The sequence below is a fragment of the Pyxicephalus adspersus genome, chromosome 3 (genome assembly GCF_032062135.1).
Source record: "Pyxicephalus adspersus chromosome 3, UCB_Pads_2.0, whole genome shotgun sequence".
Classification (NCBI taxonomy): domain Eukaryota; kingdom Metazoa; phylum Chordata; class Amphibia; order Anura; family Pyxicephalidae; genus Pyxicephalus; species Pyxicephalus adspersus.
Window position 1 is genome coordinate 19,438,018 of NC_092860.1, and position 19,957 is coordinate 19,457,974.

Sequence of the window (19,957 nt, forward strand, 5' to 3'; positions counted from 1 at the left end):
TGGTCTGCTTCTGTTCCAATAACATTTTAAGTCTTTGGTATTTCTTCATTTAATAACAAAAAGTTCTTAAAATACCTACACTTCTAAGGAACCTAAATGTATTGCCAAACTGGACAAAGCCATGGGTTTCCTTCAATTCATTCTCTATCGGTACAGCATAATTGGTTCTAACCAGTGACTTGGGTTGTCAGTAGATAATATCAGGATAGGCGACTAATATTCAGAAATGGCATCTTCACATTTCTGGTTTTGTATCGCACCCCACCCCTTACATTTGTATGCAGGTGTGCTACATAAATGCATTTTCCTGAATATGTTGTTCATCGCAGCAGCTGTGTATAAACAGCCCTTGTACCCCACAGGTTGTAGAAGCCCACCTAGATTTGGTATTCACTGCAATGTGGATTGTGCTGGGTAGGTCCAAACTGATGGTCATTGCTAAGATGAGTTGCATCTTAAGTCACTGCACCATTTCTACCTATCTGAATATATGATGGCTGCATATTGCAACTTCAAAGGGGGGCAAAATTTAGAATAACAAAGCTTTGTCAGAATATATGTGCAATGAAGATGCCTTCAAAAGTAGTAGTGACAACTGTGTAATCCCTAATTTACCTTTACTGTCCTGCTCAAACTAATTTCGGGTCTACCTACTTCAAAGATTCTCATGTGAACTGCCATTGAATTTGTTGAGGTTCCTCGCTGGCCCTGGAGCAGTGATGCGTTATTAAATTTGTTTTACAACTAGCAGGAAGCCAGTGGCAATGTCGATCAATTCCTCAATATTGATCTGTGATGAATTTCCTCTAAAGAGTAATTCTTGCTGCTACTGAAGGTAATTCACATCGGAAACCAGATGAATAAAATGATCGGGATATTCTTTGCAGTCCTTACATTGCATATTTTGTATAGGTGGGATAACAAGTTAAAATGGCATTTTAAGAACAAGTTAAAAAACAAATCCCACAGTTCACTTGCAAGGAGGTCACCTGCAGAATTGAATGTAATTTCCATTGAAATAGGGCAATCTGTACCTAGTGAATAAAAGGACTCCGTATGTGAATTAGCTTATTGTTAATCTCAAAAGCATCATTCACTTATTGAAAATACTGTCCATTCTAGACAGAGGGGGAATGGTTAAAACTTGTCTGCATTTTTTTTTTTTTTTTTTTTTTTTTTTTTTTACAAAGTGAATTTAATTGATCTTTAAAGTTGAAAAAAGGCCAGGTGCCGTGGAATTACTTTACAGTCTGCATACTAGTAAGGGATTATTATAAAGCTCATTTAGTACTTCTGAAGAATATTTTTTGTTTGCTCAAGACAGACCTTGTGAATTAGTTCTCTTATGTGAACTGGAAACATGTTGGGTTTAACTAATACAAATGTTTCTACCATTTTTTTTGTTTTTACCATTCCAATATTATTTCTAGGAAAATAATGCTTTCTGTGTATGAGGAGAAGCTATGCTTCCAATACTTTTACATACTTTAGGAAATTAACTTCCCAGTAGTAACTGTATAGTCCTAAAAGTGATCTTTCCATATCTAATATAATGGGGACACAAAGGTATGTGCCACTGACCATGTTATTGGGCTACATTCTACCCACCATTGATATAAACCATTTCTTCCACTGACGCCTGGATATTACCTACTGCTGTCACAGGGGCTTTAAATTGAAACAGGCGCTATATCCACCCTTCCCTGACCTTATGTCAATTCCCCTAAACAGTCGGATAGGCAGTGACCTGCCCTGTTAAAAAAAAATAAATACATTTGGGGACCCGTGGATTAGTACTTCTCCCTGGGATATACTGTGATGATATCAGACGTGTGCTCCTGTTCATGCTTCGGCTAGTCACATGATGTGGGATATGCACCAGAGTGTATAGCAGACTGAATTCCAAAAACTGGCTGACAAAACTGGGTGTATACATATTTTAGCAAGTATATACAAGATCCAGATTATATTTACTTTACATGCCTAGCACACTGCATTATGTAAAAGCATGCACTAATTCCCTTTGTTAGTACTCCATCTTACATACGGTGTTCTAACCATATTGATTTAGTATACATAATGGGCAATCTGTCCCTAGTGAATAAAACGACTCCGTATGTGAATTAGCTTAATGTTAATGTCGAAAGCATCATCTCTTGGGATGTTTTCCCTAAAATCAATGTATGCCTATTTTTTTCATCTGCCTAATGCTAATGGATTTAATTGAATCCCAAGGAAGTTTATCTGCCCAAATCCCTACACAGCAGCACTTACAAATCGACAAGGTCTATTTTCAAGCCAGCTGACTAATTTGAGGATGACTTCAGTTATCTGCACACTAAAATTGTCCTAATATAAGTTTGAAAATTATAGTCTATGGTCAGCAAGGATTTAAGTGTTAAGTTTTGGAGCCTTTTTTAGAGCATTGTGCATTCTTGGCGTTGGAAAGGATTGTGAAAAATCCTTTCCAAAACAATTATTATTGCATGTGTGTATCCAGCCTTACTGTGTGTTCAGGTGTAAAAAAAAATAAATAAATAAAAAAAAGGCATATGGGGTTGTTCACTATTGTTAAGAAAACACTCCACTCCTACTGAGTGCAATACATGGCAAACCGCAATGCAGACTCCTACCTCTTGCTCTTGAGTGAGTCTTGCAGCTGCTTTCATGATGTTGTTTAAGCTACTTATATTTTACACATAAATCGCTCCATTTTATTTCATACCCTTTATATTAGGCTCTGTGATGATAAAACTAAGGCTGCATAAATGTTAAAGATCCTTTCCAACGATAAAAGACTGCATGATGCATGAATGAGTGCTGTTCATACAATGCTGCTCTATGGAGAGTGGCACCCCGCTGCGCTCTCCTCTTCACTATCAATAGGATTGGTCGTTGTCTGTGGATCGGCCAGTATGGTCGTCTGGTTGACACCAGTACACCAGTTTATCGGGCGATTATCGGACAAGAATCATCTTATGTGCATACGTAGCCTTAGTTGGCAGGAGCTAGCTCCGTAACAACATCACAGCACCCTGTCCCTGTATTTCTTTAAGAGCTCTCATCATTGATGTAAGCAGTGGGCTGGATTTAGGAAAGAGTTGTACAAATATCAAAATACTCTTATGGAGTGGGCATTCCTAGGCAGATCACATTTGCATGGAGACCACCCTAGGTAATGCTAATGTCTAATGCTGAGCCTTCAAGATTGTAAAAACTGAAAAACAATGAATAAAAGAGGTAGGCTAATGGCACCAAATACATACAAGGAGAAAAAAAATATTTGACATGAATGAATTTTTATTTGTGAATAAAAATGTTTGGAAGAGGTACACCACATCAAGATTTGGTACTTACAAATTAATATGCTGTAACGACAGACACATGTTACATTTATGGCCGCTGTTGGAGGAGTTGTATGTAGCACACTAAAGTCACAAAAAGAAAAGAAATAAATCTTAGTTCACTGAAAATTCCAATCACTAAAAAACAGTTCATATGTTCTCTAATGCCAGGCAAGGTTTTAAAGCCAATGCTGCAAAGAAGTTTCTTAACTGTTGTGGGTATCTATAGACTCCGATAAAGAAACCTTCCAGTACGTAGTGATAGACCAATATGTGGAATTGTTCATTTATTTTGTAGCTGACATAAAAGAAAAATACACATAATCTGAGATGTCTATCCGAAAAAACAATGAAAATCATGAAGAATCAGCAAGAATGTCCTGATGGTCACAAATTGTGTCCACAATTCACCAACAAGCTTCTGTTTTTTGCCTTCTGGAGAGCTCAGACAGCTTGGGAAGTTTAGTATGGTAATGCTAACATTTCTGGAGGTGCCTTGAGTTCACCAGCTACCTCCTGCATCTTCCTGTTGGTCTACAAGGATGCCCACCATAGTAATGGGTCAATACAAAGTTGCAGGAGGGGAAAAGTCAGCTAAAAATCACAATTTGCGCTTTAGTTCTTCAGCCAATTTAGACTTTAAATTGATGACAGGTGCACTTTAAAACTTCTCATATAGGAAAAAGCAATACCCCTCTCCCCAGCAGCACATACTCACTTAACATTCACTTCCTTGTTATGAGGACTGATGAAAATACCTGGAACTTTCAAATCTCCGGTGCTATCACATGGGAGCACTGAGGTAGGAAGTTCTCATGACTGTGTAATCCCTGGCTGGGGAATCCTAAAGCTTTTAAGGAAAGCTGGGGAAGGGGTGTCACACCAAGACACAAGGGGAGTTTTGGGTAACCAACCCAGCTTAAAACAGTTTCTGTTCCTTTTCAGAGGATCTAAATTTCCTTTACATTTCTACAATGGTTTTGTATTGGAGACATGTCTCTCCACTTTCTGCAACAATCACCACACAGGAAGTAAAAAAAAATCTCCCTAGTGCTAAAAATGATGTCTGGAACTGAGCTTAAAATCAAACCCATGGTAACAACAGAAATGATTTTTGATATTGGGCGCACTCCGTTTCCCAGCAGTCAGTCATTAGGCCCAAAAATGCCATGGTGTGCTTATGCTTATGCCAATAATAACCAGGAGACGTTTACTATTGGTGTAGCCACCTTTAGTAAAACTTTGTGGGGTTGCTATCTTATAACATTTTGAAAGATAACAGATTTTGGTTTGTATTAAGGAATGTTTTATCATTACACAAGAAATAATAATGATTACATTTTGACTTTTGTGAACAGAACTGGATAAATGTGAAAGTTGGACCCAATAAATCCTTTTCCAGAACAGTTTCAGATGTAAAAATTGTTTAAATATTTTCAGTCTTACCACAGGGATTTGTGTCAGGTGAATTGCGTAAATTCCTGACTTGTAATATTCGTTGTGAGATAAATAACGTGAGCTTACCAGTGACTTAATGCAATGTTGTCATACCCTAAAAATAAATCCATCCTGAAAAGCCAACATGCCAGGGCTTCTTCATGCTTTGATTATCGGCACATAATGATAACATGGAACCCAAACCACCATTTGTCACTACACTAAGGTAATGAAATTAGAAAACCCACATAGTACAACATTGATGTACAGTTATGATACAGTAGTTGTATTGATGATATCCACATAAAGGTTTTACATGAAATAGAAAGACCAAATACTGGATAATGGATAAAGACGGAGAAAAAAGTCTGTGGCTTCCTGGAAGTGTTAACTTAGACCCTGAACAAGACTCCATGCAGGTCTCATAATGGATTCAATTACTCAGCTTGCTATGAATAAAAAAACAAAAAACAAAATGAGTTCAAGGTTTTGGTGATTATGCTCTTTCGAAGTGCTGCATATAACAATAGCATGTAACATCCAATGTAAGTCTTTGTTGATTGTCCCCAGCTAAGAGTCCTGACCTCTTTGATTCTCTTGTCATAACTATCATTTCAGTATCAAACCAGCACAGCTGAGCTCCTGCTTCCCCACAGGATATAGCTGAAGTCCCTTTTACCCTCTACCCCCGAAACAGTGGCAATGCCTTATATTTAGTCCATGACATTTGGGGTCACAGTCTTGAATGCCAGTGAGTGTCAATACCTGAGGATATGTGGCAGTGGACAGCTGATCATCCAGCCAGTTAAGACCACTGATAATGCACAAACCAGTCTGAAGTACATATTTTGTAGCAAATTATACTGCAATACAGAAACTCTTCTCTCATGTTACCTCTTCACCATTTGTATATTTCAACCTTTTGTTTTAGGTGGTCTCTGTGTATTCTCAACTGTACTAAATTATTCAGAAATTTTCTGATTTTCCCTTTTCCATTCACCTTTCGGAGCTATGCAGTGCAGCTTTTGTTCTTTAATTAAAGTACAATTGTTCATTTATGAGACCATACACAAAGGTCGAGTTAGAGATTGCCTCTGGGCACAACATCCTCTACTAGAAATGTCTTCCCCTGCCAGGATCTCATTATCGGAGCAGTCATCCAGATCGCAGGTTGAGCTGATTTCTGCCCAAGCCTCCTCTGTGGCCTCTACTGTCCAAACTGGAATGCTGACTTTCATCTGCATGTCGTGTAGCATTCTTTCCACATGTTCGATCTGATCAGCCAGGTCTGGGGAACAAGGCCGTTCCGACCGTTGTGGATTTTCTTTTATTCTTGTGCTTGGTGACTTGATGTTGCGAGCCCTGAAGGCCACCTCTGAGGTTTTACCAATGACCCCAGTATTGACCAGTCTCTTGCGCCGACCATGCAAAGGAAAGAGTTGGCAAAGATGATGAGCTTTACATAAGTCCTGCTGGAAAAGCTCTAGAGTGGAAAGGAAGAGTACCCAGGTTCGTTCGAGCTCCACCCTGTCCTGCTGATTGACTTCTTGTTCCATCAGCAAGACCATCAGTGTGTTACTTAGATCTGTATAAGACACATAAGTGTGTAAGTAAGAATAGTTCTGGGTTATACACATAAATATAAACATTTTAAATGTTTTATAGTTTTTTAATTTCCCTGAATTAAACCTATAAGAGAAAGTAGGAGATGACAAGAAAGCTAACAACCGATAACCGATACTCCTGCATCATTTGTGTGAAGGCTCCTGGGAGCCTTGGAATTGGAAGCTGGACATTTACTGTGTATTTTTTTTTTTTTAATAAGATCAAGGATTTTTCCTTATTTGCAACTTTTTGAAGGGATACAGCATGTAAACATGTATAGGAATGCTCCAACATCTAATATGTCTATTTCTACAGGTTTTGAGTGAAGCTTGTGCAGTCACAAGGCAGTGGCCCAGCATGGGGTTTCTGAGTCATACAACTCTGTTTTGCAGTTTGTACACTAAGAGTCATCCTTCCAACCAGGACCTGATGGTCATCAATGAAACCTGTAGCTACAATGGGCCTGATTTATTAAAGCTCTCCAAAGCTGGAGAGGATACACTTTTATCAGTGAAGCTGGGTGATCCAGCAAACCAGGAATGAATCTGGTCCAGGATTTAAAACATTTACTAACAAATAGCAAAAATTTCTTAGCCTTCTATCTTGCCACCTTGGCTTGTGGTCAACACACATATAGTAAATCTAAACCGTAAATGAAAACCATTTAGTTTGGTAAAGTGCTGTATAGCATATATAATATATTATAAAATATATATGTATATAATATATATTTATTCTATAAAATGCCATTATCACCATTGTTTCATCCTAGGTTGTATCTTAGAGCTGCTGCTCTCCCAAAGTCCGTTTCAACCACCATTTAGTTGCTCCACTCAGGCGTGGATCAGGGGTGTCAAAATCTGGCCCGCAATGCCTTTTTTTTGGTACCCAAAGGAATCCTAAATATGAATTGCAGCTGGCCTGCCTGTACATTTAAATAGCGTCGCTACTACAATTCCCGGCATCACTCGCGTCTATAGACCAGTGGCCTCTCTGCCTATACGTGGCCCCGCATTGGACTGTTTTATAGACGCAAGTAATGCCAGGAAATGTAGTAGCGGCATCACTCGCGTCTATAGACCAGGGGCCTCTCTGCCTATGTGTGGCCCCGCATTGGACTGTTTTATAGACGCAGGGAATTGTAGTAGCAGTGCCACGACTTTGTCTAAGTTTTTAATTTTGGCTCACTGTGTATTTGAGTTTGACACCCCTGGTGTATATTTTCTTTAATGTTCTTTCCCCTAATACTGCTTTATCTCTCATCCTTTGTAGATGTATTATTCTTGAAGGTTTCTGTACACATCTTGAGTGCACAGTCTGCATAGATGACAGTACCTATATATGGGAAGGTATGGTAGATATGTTATAGTATTGCCTGTGACTTATCTGACTGTCATAGTTCGTTCCAAGTAGAAATATAAAAAAACATACATCACCTCATTTTAAAGTTTTAGGTTTTAAAGTATTTTCTCCATATCTATACTGATTCCTATCTGAACCACATTGCACTGTGCATATGTTCCCGTACCTTGTCTTAAACTGCACATGCATGCAAAAAAGCATGGGCCCCACTGAGAACACTGGATTTTAAGAATGCCATTTATTTTGAGAGTGCTGGAAAATGCATTAACATGCATGACATTGTGTGCTGTGAAAGCAAGTGCTCTGTCTTTTTCCACTCATAAATCATCAAAAGACTTGTAACACTGCTTCATGATCAGCTGCAAATGTTTTTATTCAGATTTTATTACTTTTTATGTAAATAATTATTTTTACAAACTGTTTTAGTAGTAGAAATTAAACAAATTTGTCTTTGAGGATTTATTTATTGTTTCAAGCTTTAAATAAATATATAGTGACAGTGTGATCGAAGCCATATACATATAGCAGGGGTGTAATGTAAACCTTGCAGCTAAGATGAGATCCCTGGAATAAGTAAAATCCACCCTGGATAGTCATAAACAAACTTTCTGTATCCTGTGTTTAAAAATGTATAAATGTAAGCTATGTATTGTGTAATGGAACCGATACTGTAAAGTCAGGGAATGCTTATGAGAGATTTAGTGAATTTTTAAGATAAAGTATAACTTAACTATCACTAGATTTGTGTTTCTGAATGTTTCCATTATCTCACTGTAGACACCCCAAGGCAGCCTTTCCCTACTATAATGATTATATCCAGAGTTCACAGTACATTAACATGGTAATCATTGGAAAGAATGCTTCTTTTATTGCTATCCAGGAGGATCTTTGGTGTCAATGGTAACAAATAAATGGCAATGATTCAAGGAACCATCAGCAGCCTTTGAAGGAATCCTGAGTTCCACTGATCCCTAGTGGAGAAACACCCCATGTCAAGGCAAATAAAACAAAAGCATGCAAGTGAGCATTCATTCACCCATGTTCCATCCCTGCACATACAAAATAATACCTGCTAATAGGTGGAAGCACTCGTGGCCAACAAAAGGTGACAAGACACGTCAAGGCCACACCATCCACCTCACCATCCTATGATCCTTAGGAAAAAGTTGGAGGTCTAAATGGAATCTTTGGGGCTTTTTTTAAAGTAGTGAATCTCACTTTTACTAAAACATTCCTTGTTGCCATTGAAACACATGGACCTGGAAGATTCTCCACCAGGAGATAACACATAGGAATAAGGACAGCTTTACATTTATCAGGAGGGCAACAGTTTTGTTTCTGTGCATATCAGATAACAAAGCTAGCAATAATATATTTCACAGAGCAATAGGTAGGAAATTTTTTGTGGTTTATTTGAACTTTGAAATGAACCTGAATGTTGGAAGCTGTGCCTAAAAAATCCAGGCAGGGGCAAGGCATTTGTCTCTGGTCTGGTGTGTCTCTCCGCTAATCTTTCCACACTCCATGTAGATTGAGGACCTCTTTAACTGTTGGCGTCAAACTTTAGCGTTGCCAACTCTCTACAAACTTGGAGCTGCTGTCTGCTATTGAGATTGGAGCCTCCCCGGCACCAGCTCTCCAATTTGCTCATAAATCTCGCCTCAAAAGAGGTGATGGGCTCAGCTCGCCTTCACAGCTACAATCAGCATTTTCAGATTAACCTCATTGCCCCAAAGCTTGAAAGGGGGACAAACGGCCTTCCTGCTCCCCACCCCAGTCCATGTCTGAGTGCTCTGGATCTCACATTGAATATGTACAGCTATGAGAGTCCAATCACATGACTACCAAAGTACAAGACCAATAGTAAACCTTTCAGAGTACATTAAATTATTTCTTACAATCTATTTATTTATTGATTTGGATAATTATGAAATATTGCGTAATAATATTTCATACTGACCTGCTTTAGGCATATCAAAACAACTAATGGCTCAGCAGCTATTGACCTAGCAATAAACATGACAGTAAACAAGGAGTAGTAATTTAACTTTTTTAAATCATATTGATAGTGCTAGGCTTTCTTATAAGGTAGCCCAGCATACATTCCAAACTAGGCAGCATGGATGGAACTTGTAATATAGTTTTATATTTATAAAATACACCTTGGATCATACAAAGTCACAGGTTCAACTTTGCAGGATGGACTATAAGCAACCAGTACTACTGGATTAGGACGTTGCAAAGACCTCTGCAGAGACCCCCGTGATTGGTTATTAGAGGGGACAGACCAACTCTCAAAAAAAAAAACCTGAACTGTCCTGCACAATCACTTATGTGCATCTTGTAGTTACCATACTTTGTCACTTGGGCAAAAAGTGAAAAATAACAGGTCCACTTAAAGTATACTCAAAGGCAAAACATTTTGTTTTAGTTTTGGCCCATTCAGAAAATTTTTGGGCCTTCTGTCAAGTTTTGGTTGCTCTCTATTCATCCTACTGACCCCTAAAATACAAAATGCGGGAAAATCCAATATTCTAGCAGAGGGTAAAAAATCCAATGGGGACAAATATTCCAATAATTATGGTTTCAGCTCACCTCTCCAAGGCTGAAAGTGAAAAATCCCCCCCTGCCTCCCAACAGGCCATAAGCAGTAATTACCCAATTTGGGTAAAAAAAAAAACTGCTAGGAGACTCATCATAATACCTCATGGCGGTCGTGTGTAGGCAGGAAGTTCTAATACCTGTGTAAGTAACAACCAACTTGCAGCATACATTGGGCTTCTACTCTTTCAATCTAAAGCTAAAAGAGCCCAAGGGGTGAAAGGGCATGTGGGGTTCATAGGGGACCATGCAAACTAACCTGTGACTTACCTAATATCTTGACTAGTTAGACAACTACAGAATTCTCTGAAATATCCTTGAGCACAATAACCTTCCAGGGAAGCAGATCCCTCTTGCTCAAACACAACGTCCACCAATTTTAAAAATTCTTTAAATCTTTTTGTTTGCCCCCACCCCTCCCGCAGCTTCAGAGTACAGAGAACTACCAGGCCAGTAGTAATCTCATAGGTCTCACACACCCACGAACAAAATCATTTCCTCACCTCGCTCCCCTCCTTGCCATTCAAAAATAAAGCAGAGAACTGTGTGTTGTATAAATGGCCAGTGGGGATACATCCAAGAAGTTGGGTGTAGGACCTACAGTCCTTGAATTACTAGCGGCCTTGAAGTACAGCAGAATCTTTACAAACTTGGGGCGGCAATCAAAAACAGGGTACAAAGGATCTCAGACGTTAGTTCTTGAGGAGTGCTGAGTTAACGTTAGTAGCAAAGTAGCATATATGGAAACTGCAAAGCCAAAGTAGGACCAAGAACCTGGTAAAGGTTTGCCAGGGCAGAAAAAAAGACCACCCACTTACTGTTCCCCCCCCTGAAATAGCTTGATGAAAGTCTAAGATCCAAACCACAAACATGGCAATTGGCCATTGTTGATCCTGTAGTGTTATCGGAAGCCATGTTCCCAGTCCTGTCCCATCACCTACATGGACCTTGATTTACTAAAGCTCTCCAAAGCTGGAGAGGATACACTTTCACCAGTGAATGTAGGTGATCCAGCAAACCTGGAATGGAGTTCTTCAAAATATTTTGCTAACTGCTAGCAAATGTTTTGAATCCTGGACCAAAACTATTCCAGGTTTGCTGGATAACCCAGATTCACTGATGAAAGTGTATCCTCTCCAGCTCTGGAGAGCTTTAATAAATCAGGCCCATCTGGAGAAGAAAGGAGAAAGTGATCTGTACCTGCTTTTCCATAGATTCAGTACTGGGGGTAAATGTTGTCACAATCTTATGAAGACAACACATACAAGGACTGATAATATGAATTGTTGATATTTTTGTGCTTGGTGACACATCAGTACAAACCCGAAGGAGAAACATTGACCCAGGAGGCCCCAATCCTTCCAAGGCTCCATTATTATTTTTATTACACAGTATTTATATAGCACTGACATATTACACAGCTCTGTACAAAGTTCTTAATCATATCACTGGCTGTCCATCAAAGGGGCTCACAATCTAATGCTCCTACCACAGTCATATGTCCTTAATACAGCCTAAAGTCAATTTTGGGAGGAAGCCAATCAATCTAAACCGGAGTACCCAGTGGAAACCTCACACGAACATGGGGAGAGCCTGCAAACTCCATGCAGATAGTTTCCTGGCCGAGATTTAAACCTGGGACCCAGCGCTGCAAAGACCAGAATGCTAACCTCTGAGCCACCCTGCTGCCCATCTCCACACGCAAAGGCTGACACTCTGGCCCTAATTTATTAAAGCTCATCAAGGCTGGAGAGGATACATTTTCATCAGTGAAGCTGGATGATCCAGCAAACCTGGATTGGATTTTCCAAGTTATTTCTTGTTTTGTTAGCAAATGTTTTCAATTCTGGACCATTCTGGACCAGATCTACTCCAGGTTTTTTGGATCACCCAGCTTCACTGATGAAAGTGTATCCTCTCCAGCCTTGGTGAGTTATAATACATGAGGGACCTACCTACCATTTGGTATCTCTGCTCCGTAGTTCACCTCACCATCGGGGAAGTTCGTACTGTGGTGGGACAGCAGGCCATAAAAGAAATGGAGTCCAAAAGAGAACCAGTAGTTCCACAAAGCAGTTTGCACTGCCCAGTGCATACTTTTCTAATGACTGGCTCTGGGGCACAACTGTGTCATGGTGGGGTTAAGTTCTAAAGAAGTGGAGGCTGATCACTTTGCACTGTGAATGTTCACTACAATTATCCAATCATGTACATGATTGGCTACCCAAAGGAAACAAAGTCTTTTTTTCCTTTGCTAAATGAACCCTACTCTTCTAGTAAATCAACCTATTTGTATTTAGTGAAAACTACCAGGCTCACATCAACCATCCAGTCATTTGCAAAAAAAATTCATGTTCAAATGTCCTTGCGCATGATTGGCTTTTCAAAGCAAACACCTTGCACCTGAATGGCTGCTCATAATGAACAAATGTGAATGCTCATTTGCTAAGTGAACACATCCTTTGGTACTTGGTTAGTAAATCAGTACCACTGCATTAGGTAACGGCCACCAGGCTTATGACAATCGTCCAATCATGTGCAAGACAAAATGCTTAGACTTCCTTGCACATTATTGGTTTCTCAAAACAAATACAACTGTATCTTCCTTTGCTAAGTGAACACACCCTACTCCTGTAGTAAATCAACCATATTGTGTTAGGTGAAGTCCACCAGGTTCTTGTCACTTATCCAGTCATATGCAAGAAAAATGTCCTGTTCAAATATCCTTGCATGTGACTGGCTTTTCAAAGCAAACACCTAGCACCAGGATGGCTACTCAAAGTGAACGCAATATTCCTTTGCTAAGTGAACACACCCTACCCTTTGAGTAAATCAATCTCATTGTATTAGGTAAGATCAACAGGCTCATGCCTATCATCCAATCATGTGCTAGTAAATATAAATCTGTTCATATTTTCTTGTACATGATTGGCTTCTCAAAGCAAACACTAGGTTAACTACCTTTTCTAAGTGAGTACACCGAACTTTTTTAGTAAATCAATTCCATTGTATTAGGTGAAGGCCATCAGGTTCATGTCAATCATCCAAACATATACAAGAAAACATTCTGCTCAAATTTCCTTGCACATGATTGGCTTCTCAAAGCAAACACAACTTTATCTTCCTTTGCTAAGTGAACACTACCTACTCCTTTAGTAAATCAATCTCAATGCATTAGGTGAAGTCCACCCTACATCAGCAAAGGAAAATTAGGAGAGGTAGCTGGGTTGGGAAGGCATTCTAAATATTGGGGTTGCACACTAGAGGTACATATCACATAATAAATATATATTATAAAGTAATTGGGCTGGGGTACCCCGACAATAAAAAATGTTCCCACTACATCCCCAAAAATATGATGGCCACCTACCAGTGCTGAGCTCGAAGGCTTTCTTTCTGCTTTCCTCCAGCTCCTCCCGTAGCCGAGGGGAGTCCGATGTGCCCCCAACACACATCACCAGCTGCCGGTAACATGCGGTGACTTTATTCAGCGAGCTGTGAACTTTCTTGCAGTCCGCCACCGTTCCCTGACCGCTGCTCTCCGCCGCATGCCCGCGAATCCCACGCAGGGTCAGTGTCCTGCTGGGGTGCAAATGCGGTGGTGCTGGGGAGGCACCATCAGGCGTCGACATCCTGTCCCAGTCCTGTGATGGGTAGGGGGCACCTGGGCAAAAAGAGCAGAAAAAACAATCAGTCCTTCGCAAGGATGAATCACACGGCTTTTGTCCTGGATTCACTCTGCTCATTGAATGAGCCCTGATTGTGGGCACTGGGCTGGGCGATGCCAATTAACTCTTAGCGCACAGCAAGAGCTGCTTTGGTTTTGTTTTGCAAGTCATCGTTCAGTACTGTAGGAATCAATCAGTATTGTCTGAAGCGGGAAATGATGATGAGCAATGACTTGCAGCGTGTCTGTTTACTATATTTATATAGAAGTGACATACACTAATCTGCAGGATGACCTCCCCCTTACCTCCATTATCAGGGCACCTACCTGCACTTACATACTGCCCCGGCTTACTTTATAGATTAAAATATGCATCTGGTCAGGCCCAGGGCACAAGTAAAGCAGTTTCCTGTAGTAATCACATTGCAATGTCTGCACCAGGGGCACCCAATGCTTTGTTCTGCTCTGGATGCTGGCAGGTTGCTAGGGGCAACCATGGCTCTCTGTGCTCCAAGGTGAAATTTTAGGGGCAATTCTACCCATTCCCAGCCCGGGTGTTTGGAATGTCCCAGCTACATGGAGGATGTATCTCCTATTGTTCATGCAGCCCCCCCAAAAAAACTTACCTGCCCCCCTGTGCTGAGTGTGAGGCGGCGGAGGTGTCACATCGCGGTGTGGGCCGCGGCTTAGTGAGGAGCTCAGTGCTCCAGCCCGTGCTGTGTGTAATAGGATAATGGCAGGAAGCAGCTGCTCGGATGATTAAAGTCTCATGGAGCCGGAATCCCCGGGGATGGAGACCGCTTCCCAGTGTAGGAAGAGCCCCGGCCCAGGGTCCGCCTCCGGTCTACACGGGGACGGGAGAAGGGGGAGGGGGGCTGCGGCGGAGGCGCACGGGGGGATCACCATATGGGGGACGGGCACGGCACGGGGGGCATCCGCTACACACACTGCTGGCAGAGACACACTGCCCGCCTGGTACGGGGCACAGCACGGAGAGCTCATCACATCTATTACACAGTACACACACAACAGTCACACACAGCACATCACACATGTATTACACAGTACACACACAATACATCACACACACCTATTACACAGTACACACACAACATGTCACACACAGCACATCACACACATGTATCACACAGTACACACACACAACATGTCACACACATGTATCACACAGTACACACACAACATGTCACACACATGTATTACACAGTACACACACAGCTTATCACACACATCTAGTACACAGTACCCACACAACATGTCACACACAGTACACATCAGACACATGTATTACACAGTACACACACAAATGTCACACACAATAGAGCACACACACCTATTACACAGTACACACACAACATGTCACACACATGTATTACACAGTACAAACACAACATATCACACACAGAACATCACACACACCTATTACACAATACATACAGAACATATAACACACAGTACATACAACACATCACACACATGAATTACACAGTTCACACACAACATATCACACAGCACATGACACACATGTATTACACAATACATATACAACATATCACACACAGTACACATCACACACATGTATTACACAATACATAGACAGCATGTCACACACAGTACACACACATATATACTGCACAATACACAGAATATCACACAGATACAACACACTGTACACTGTGCTCGTCACATTGTACAAACAGGACATCAAACACAGATAACAGTACTCACATAAAATACAGTACACATACAGCACATACACACATCACATCTCATATGTCACATCGCACAGTACACAATATTGTTATTGAAAAACTTTATATAGAAGTAGGCAACATATTACACAGCTCTGTACATTAAATCTCATATCACATCACACAATACACACACACAGTACAGCTAATCACTCACATCACATCTTGTATGTCACATCACACAAGAACACAAATCATATCACACAGATACAACACACAGTACACTCAGTTCATTACATGGTACACACCTCACACACCCATAGTACACACACACTACATTACACAGTACTCGGTACACACACAGCATACAACATGAATACAACACACAGTACACCTAGCTCATCACATAGTACACACTTCAGATCACACCCAGCAAACAACACTCAGAGCACAGTACACACACATTACATACTCACATCAAATCTCATATGTCACATCACACAGTTTACAGTATTGTTATTAATAAACTTTATTTACAAGTAGCCAACATATTACACAGCTCTGTACATTAAAATCACGTATCACATCACACAATAAACACACAGCACTACATAAAGTATACAACACTCAGTACACTCAGCTCATTACATAGTATGCACCGCACACATACAGTACATAAATCACAACCTTTGTATCACATCACACATCACACACCGAGTACATTACATAGTACACACACAGCAAACAGTACACACACATCGCCCTGTACACACTCAATACTCACGCATCACACTTATAAATCACATCACACAGTACACACACTTCTCCAGTACACAACCCCCTTTCCCCCCAGCTACACATGTCCAATGCCAAATCTTTTACTGCTGAGTCCCAGCAGAGCTGAATGATCAGCAGAATGAAGGATTTCCCGTCCGAGTGACACTGCCATCAATACAAGACAGTGATCATTTCCTGGCACTTTCATGTTGAGATGTGGAGCTACAATCCCCATTATGACAAAACTGAACTGAATTATCATCATTATTATTATTATCTTTATTTATAAAGCACCAACATATCACACAACATATCAGTACATATCAGTACAACAAATGAATAAAAACAGATAAAAAATCTGCACATACTGATAGTTACAAACAATGGCACAAGAGGAGAGTAGGACCCCTCCCAATCTATGAGAACCAGATTATAATATCATCTGGTATATTAGGAGGTCAGTCCTCTTACAAATTATACTTTCATTCTTGGTTGATGTTGGGGAATCAGTCCACCTGAATGCCTTCCTTTGGGGAACAGGGAGTCCCTATAACTAAAATATCACTTTAAGATGGAGTTTTACATTACCCAGTTATTTATTCAGTTTCAGTATATACCAATCCCGTACCAGGAAAGAATAACCCATGCCAATGAGCACCATTCACCTGAATTGGTTTCCCAAAATCCACTGTTCCCTGCTGCAGAGTCTTATGGGCCCGCTATGTCTTGCACCATGCAGTTTAAACAAAAAAGTCACCACGAGGGGGGGAAAAGGTCTTTTGGCTAAAAGAGACTTTGCTTGTCTCCTCTGTCAAAAAACCCTCTGTCCTGGTGACCTTTTGTAATTTGAGTTTACTTCTGCTTTAAGGTATGACAACATGCTCATTAGAGTATGTAAAAAAACATTATAGGGTATTTTCATAAGGCAATAGAAGGGGGTTCACTATGGGCATTGCAGTGGTAACCTGTAGTGCCAGACTTTTGAAAGGCACTGTAACTTTCCAAGATACAAAACAAAAATAACCTTAATTATGCATGGCCAGGTTGGCTTCACAATCCAGAGATGTGTAATATATAAAGATATACAGTATATACATTCAAAAACAAAGTAATCAACAAAAATGGCATTAAAATGTATGTTAATAAATACATCTATGATTATTATTTTTAAAATAATTCACAAAAAAAATCACAATCATGGACTCGTTTTTTTCCCCCTATTTACAGGTTAAAATATTTTATACTTTTAGATTGATCACTTGCTCCTAAATTATTTTTTGCGCATTATTGTTGGCCACCAGTGGATGGCACTGTGTCTTTGTGTAAAGTCCGTAACAAACTCTATTAATGTCTCAGAGGGCAAGAGTTTACATGAGGACACAGCGCCATCTATTGGCATGACCCAAGTATAAACCAAGATTATTTTTATAATTGTATTTTCAAGTCAATACGTGAATTTACAGTACACACCATTTTGAAGGCTCTCACCAAATACATGAACAGTTGTGCATTAGGCTTAGTGGCTATATAAATATTGTAACTGTCTGGTATTAAGGTGCAGACTAAAATAATTGTATTTACTTCTTCTTTGCAGACACCTTTTTGTTTGGTTTTTGTAGGACTGGCCATAGGTTTCTGGATGAGTGACAGGCTCCTGGTAAGTAGAGGAATCTAATCATGATTGATTTTAATGCAAACCTGCGCTTTGCCGGTAAGGACTGGAGGGGAACTTTGCCTGTAAATGGGACCTAAAGCTGAACTCTGTCCTTACCCTCAGTTATGCTTAGTTGTACCAGCTCCTCCCCTGTAGAGGAGTTGTTAGTGAAGGTGAAAGGCACAGACAGCAATAAAAATACTGTTAAAAGTTAAAACTTATACAATGCTTGTTCATTCCTATTGTTGCTGGAAACGATCACTGAAGATCCATTTTCCCAACAGTTACTGTGCATCTCCATGAAGCCCGAAGACAACATTTCCATTAATAATGAAGGAACACCTCGTTAATCTGTCCAGCAAGAAAGAAACACATAAAGGCAGGTGAGAGTTTTCTCTGTAGTTACCGCAATCATGACACCATGAAATTGTCACCAACAACAGAATCACTAGTGTGACATGACCCTTTCTCCTCATAATGTCACCGCATAGCAGGTGTGAGCTCGCAAAAATAAAGGTCAGCTATGAAGATACAATAAAAGCTGTCAGCACAATGCTGGGTGCTTGATTGAGGGGTCGGGCACTGAAACATAGGCCCTGATTTATTGAGTGCACTCATTGCATAGTAAAAGTGGCTTGTCTGATGACAATATCACACTGTAAGGGAGTTTATCCTAATTTATAACATTGACACAGAAATCAAGAAAGCAAAACATATATGTAGGTTGAGGAATGAGCTCCATTTACCTGGGGTATAAAAGCTTCTGATTAACACTATACATGTTTATAAAATTGGCCTGGGGTATATCAGCATCTGAATAACTCTATACATGTTAATAACATTAGACACTGGCTGGGGAATAGGGGAAAATCATAATATATTTTTTTACTGTATAAAATGGGAGAACTATTAAGAAAACAACAATGGCTTCTGTATTCAACTCCGTCCTGGTGTTGTCCCCTGCAATACCTCCCACCTGCCACAAGATGTCCTCAGTTTTAGGGTTGAATGGTGCCATGTGTCATAAGGCCCAGAAAACTGTAAATGTAGGGTACCATAGGCATTATCATGGCATCAACAGTGTAAAGAGAACAGAATGAAAACCTGAGTGCAGCTCTATGCATCATAAAGGCCTGTCCACTGCTAAAAACACTGACAGAGGTAAAACAAAAAAGCCTTACACAGACTTGAGACAATTGTTCATGATTGCTCATTGTTGTTCATGATGCACCTCCAGTGCAAATAGCGCCAGTACACCTGACCCCACTACGTCATTTACTATTGGGAAAGAAACAGGGCACCTTCCTACATAGAACAGAATAGCTCTGTCTGTAATTCATTTGTTCATTCCTTTTGTCATTAGAAAAGATCACTAAAGATTAAAGGTGCTTGCAACACAAAAATTCTGACTGGTCATTCAGTGACAGGTATGGTATGTCTTAGCCAATCAAATCATTGAATGATGAATTAGAACTTGGACTCTGAGGTCAGGATAGCTCAGATCTGAGTTGGAATTAATTCTATTCAGAACTATCAACCACCAGTACTAAAGATCATTTCCAGATACAAATATTGAGCAACTTTAGAAAGGCTAAGTTTGTCCAACTCCTCCTAACAATACTATAAAATATAATACATTGGGTGAATTTTAGTCCTTTTCTTGAATAGAAGGAAGCAACAAAAAACAGAACCTGGCCTCAGCCCTTTCTTGTAGCGGTCAACAACCTTTCAGACCTCATGGACCAATAAATTTATCATTTTAAATCCCGCTAACCATTATTATGATTTTCTTTAAAAAAGA

General features: G+C 40.1%; 1 protein-coding gene across 1 annotated transcript; it reads right to left on the reverse strand.

The window, feature by feature from the left end:
• Positions 1–3,282: 3,282 nt before the first annotated feature.
• LOC140325769 (regulator of G-protein signaling 9-binding protein-like) lies at positions 3,283–14,883 on the reverse strand. Its single transcript, XM_072403784.1, has 3 exons — positions 14,643–14,883; positions 13,720–14,013; positions 3,283–6,366 (listed from the first exon to the last, which is right to left on the reverse strand). Exons 2-3 carry the CDS (start codon positions 13,979–13,981, stop codon positions 5,837–5,839), a joined length of 792 nt encoding a protein of 263 aa, XP_072259885.1. The 5' UTR covers positions 13,982–14,013; positions 14,643–14,883; the 3' UTR covers positions 3,283–5,836.
• Positions 14,884–19,957: the final 5,074 nt, after the last annotated feature.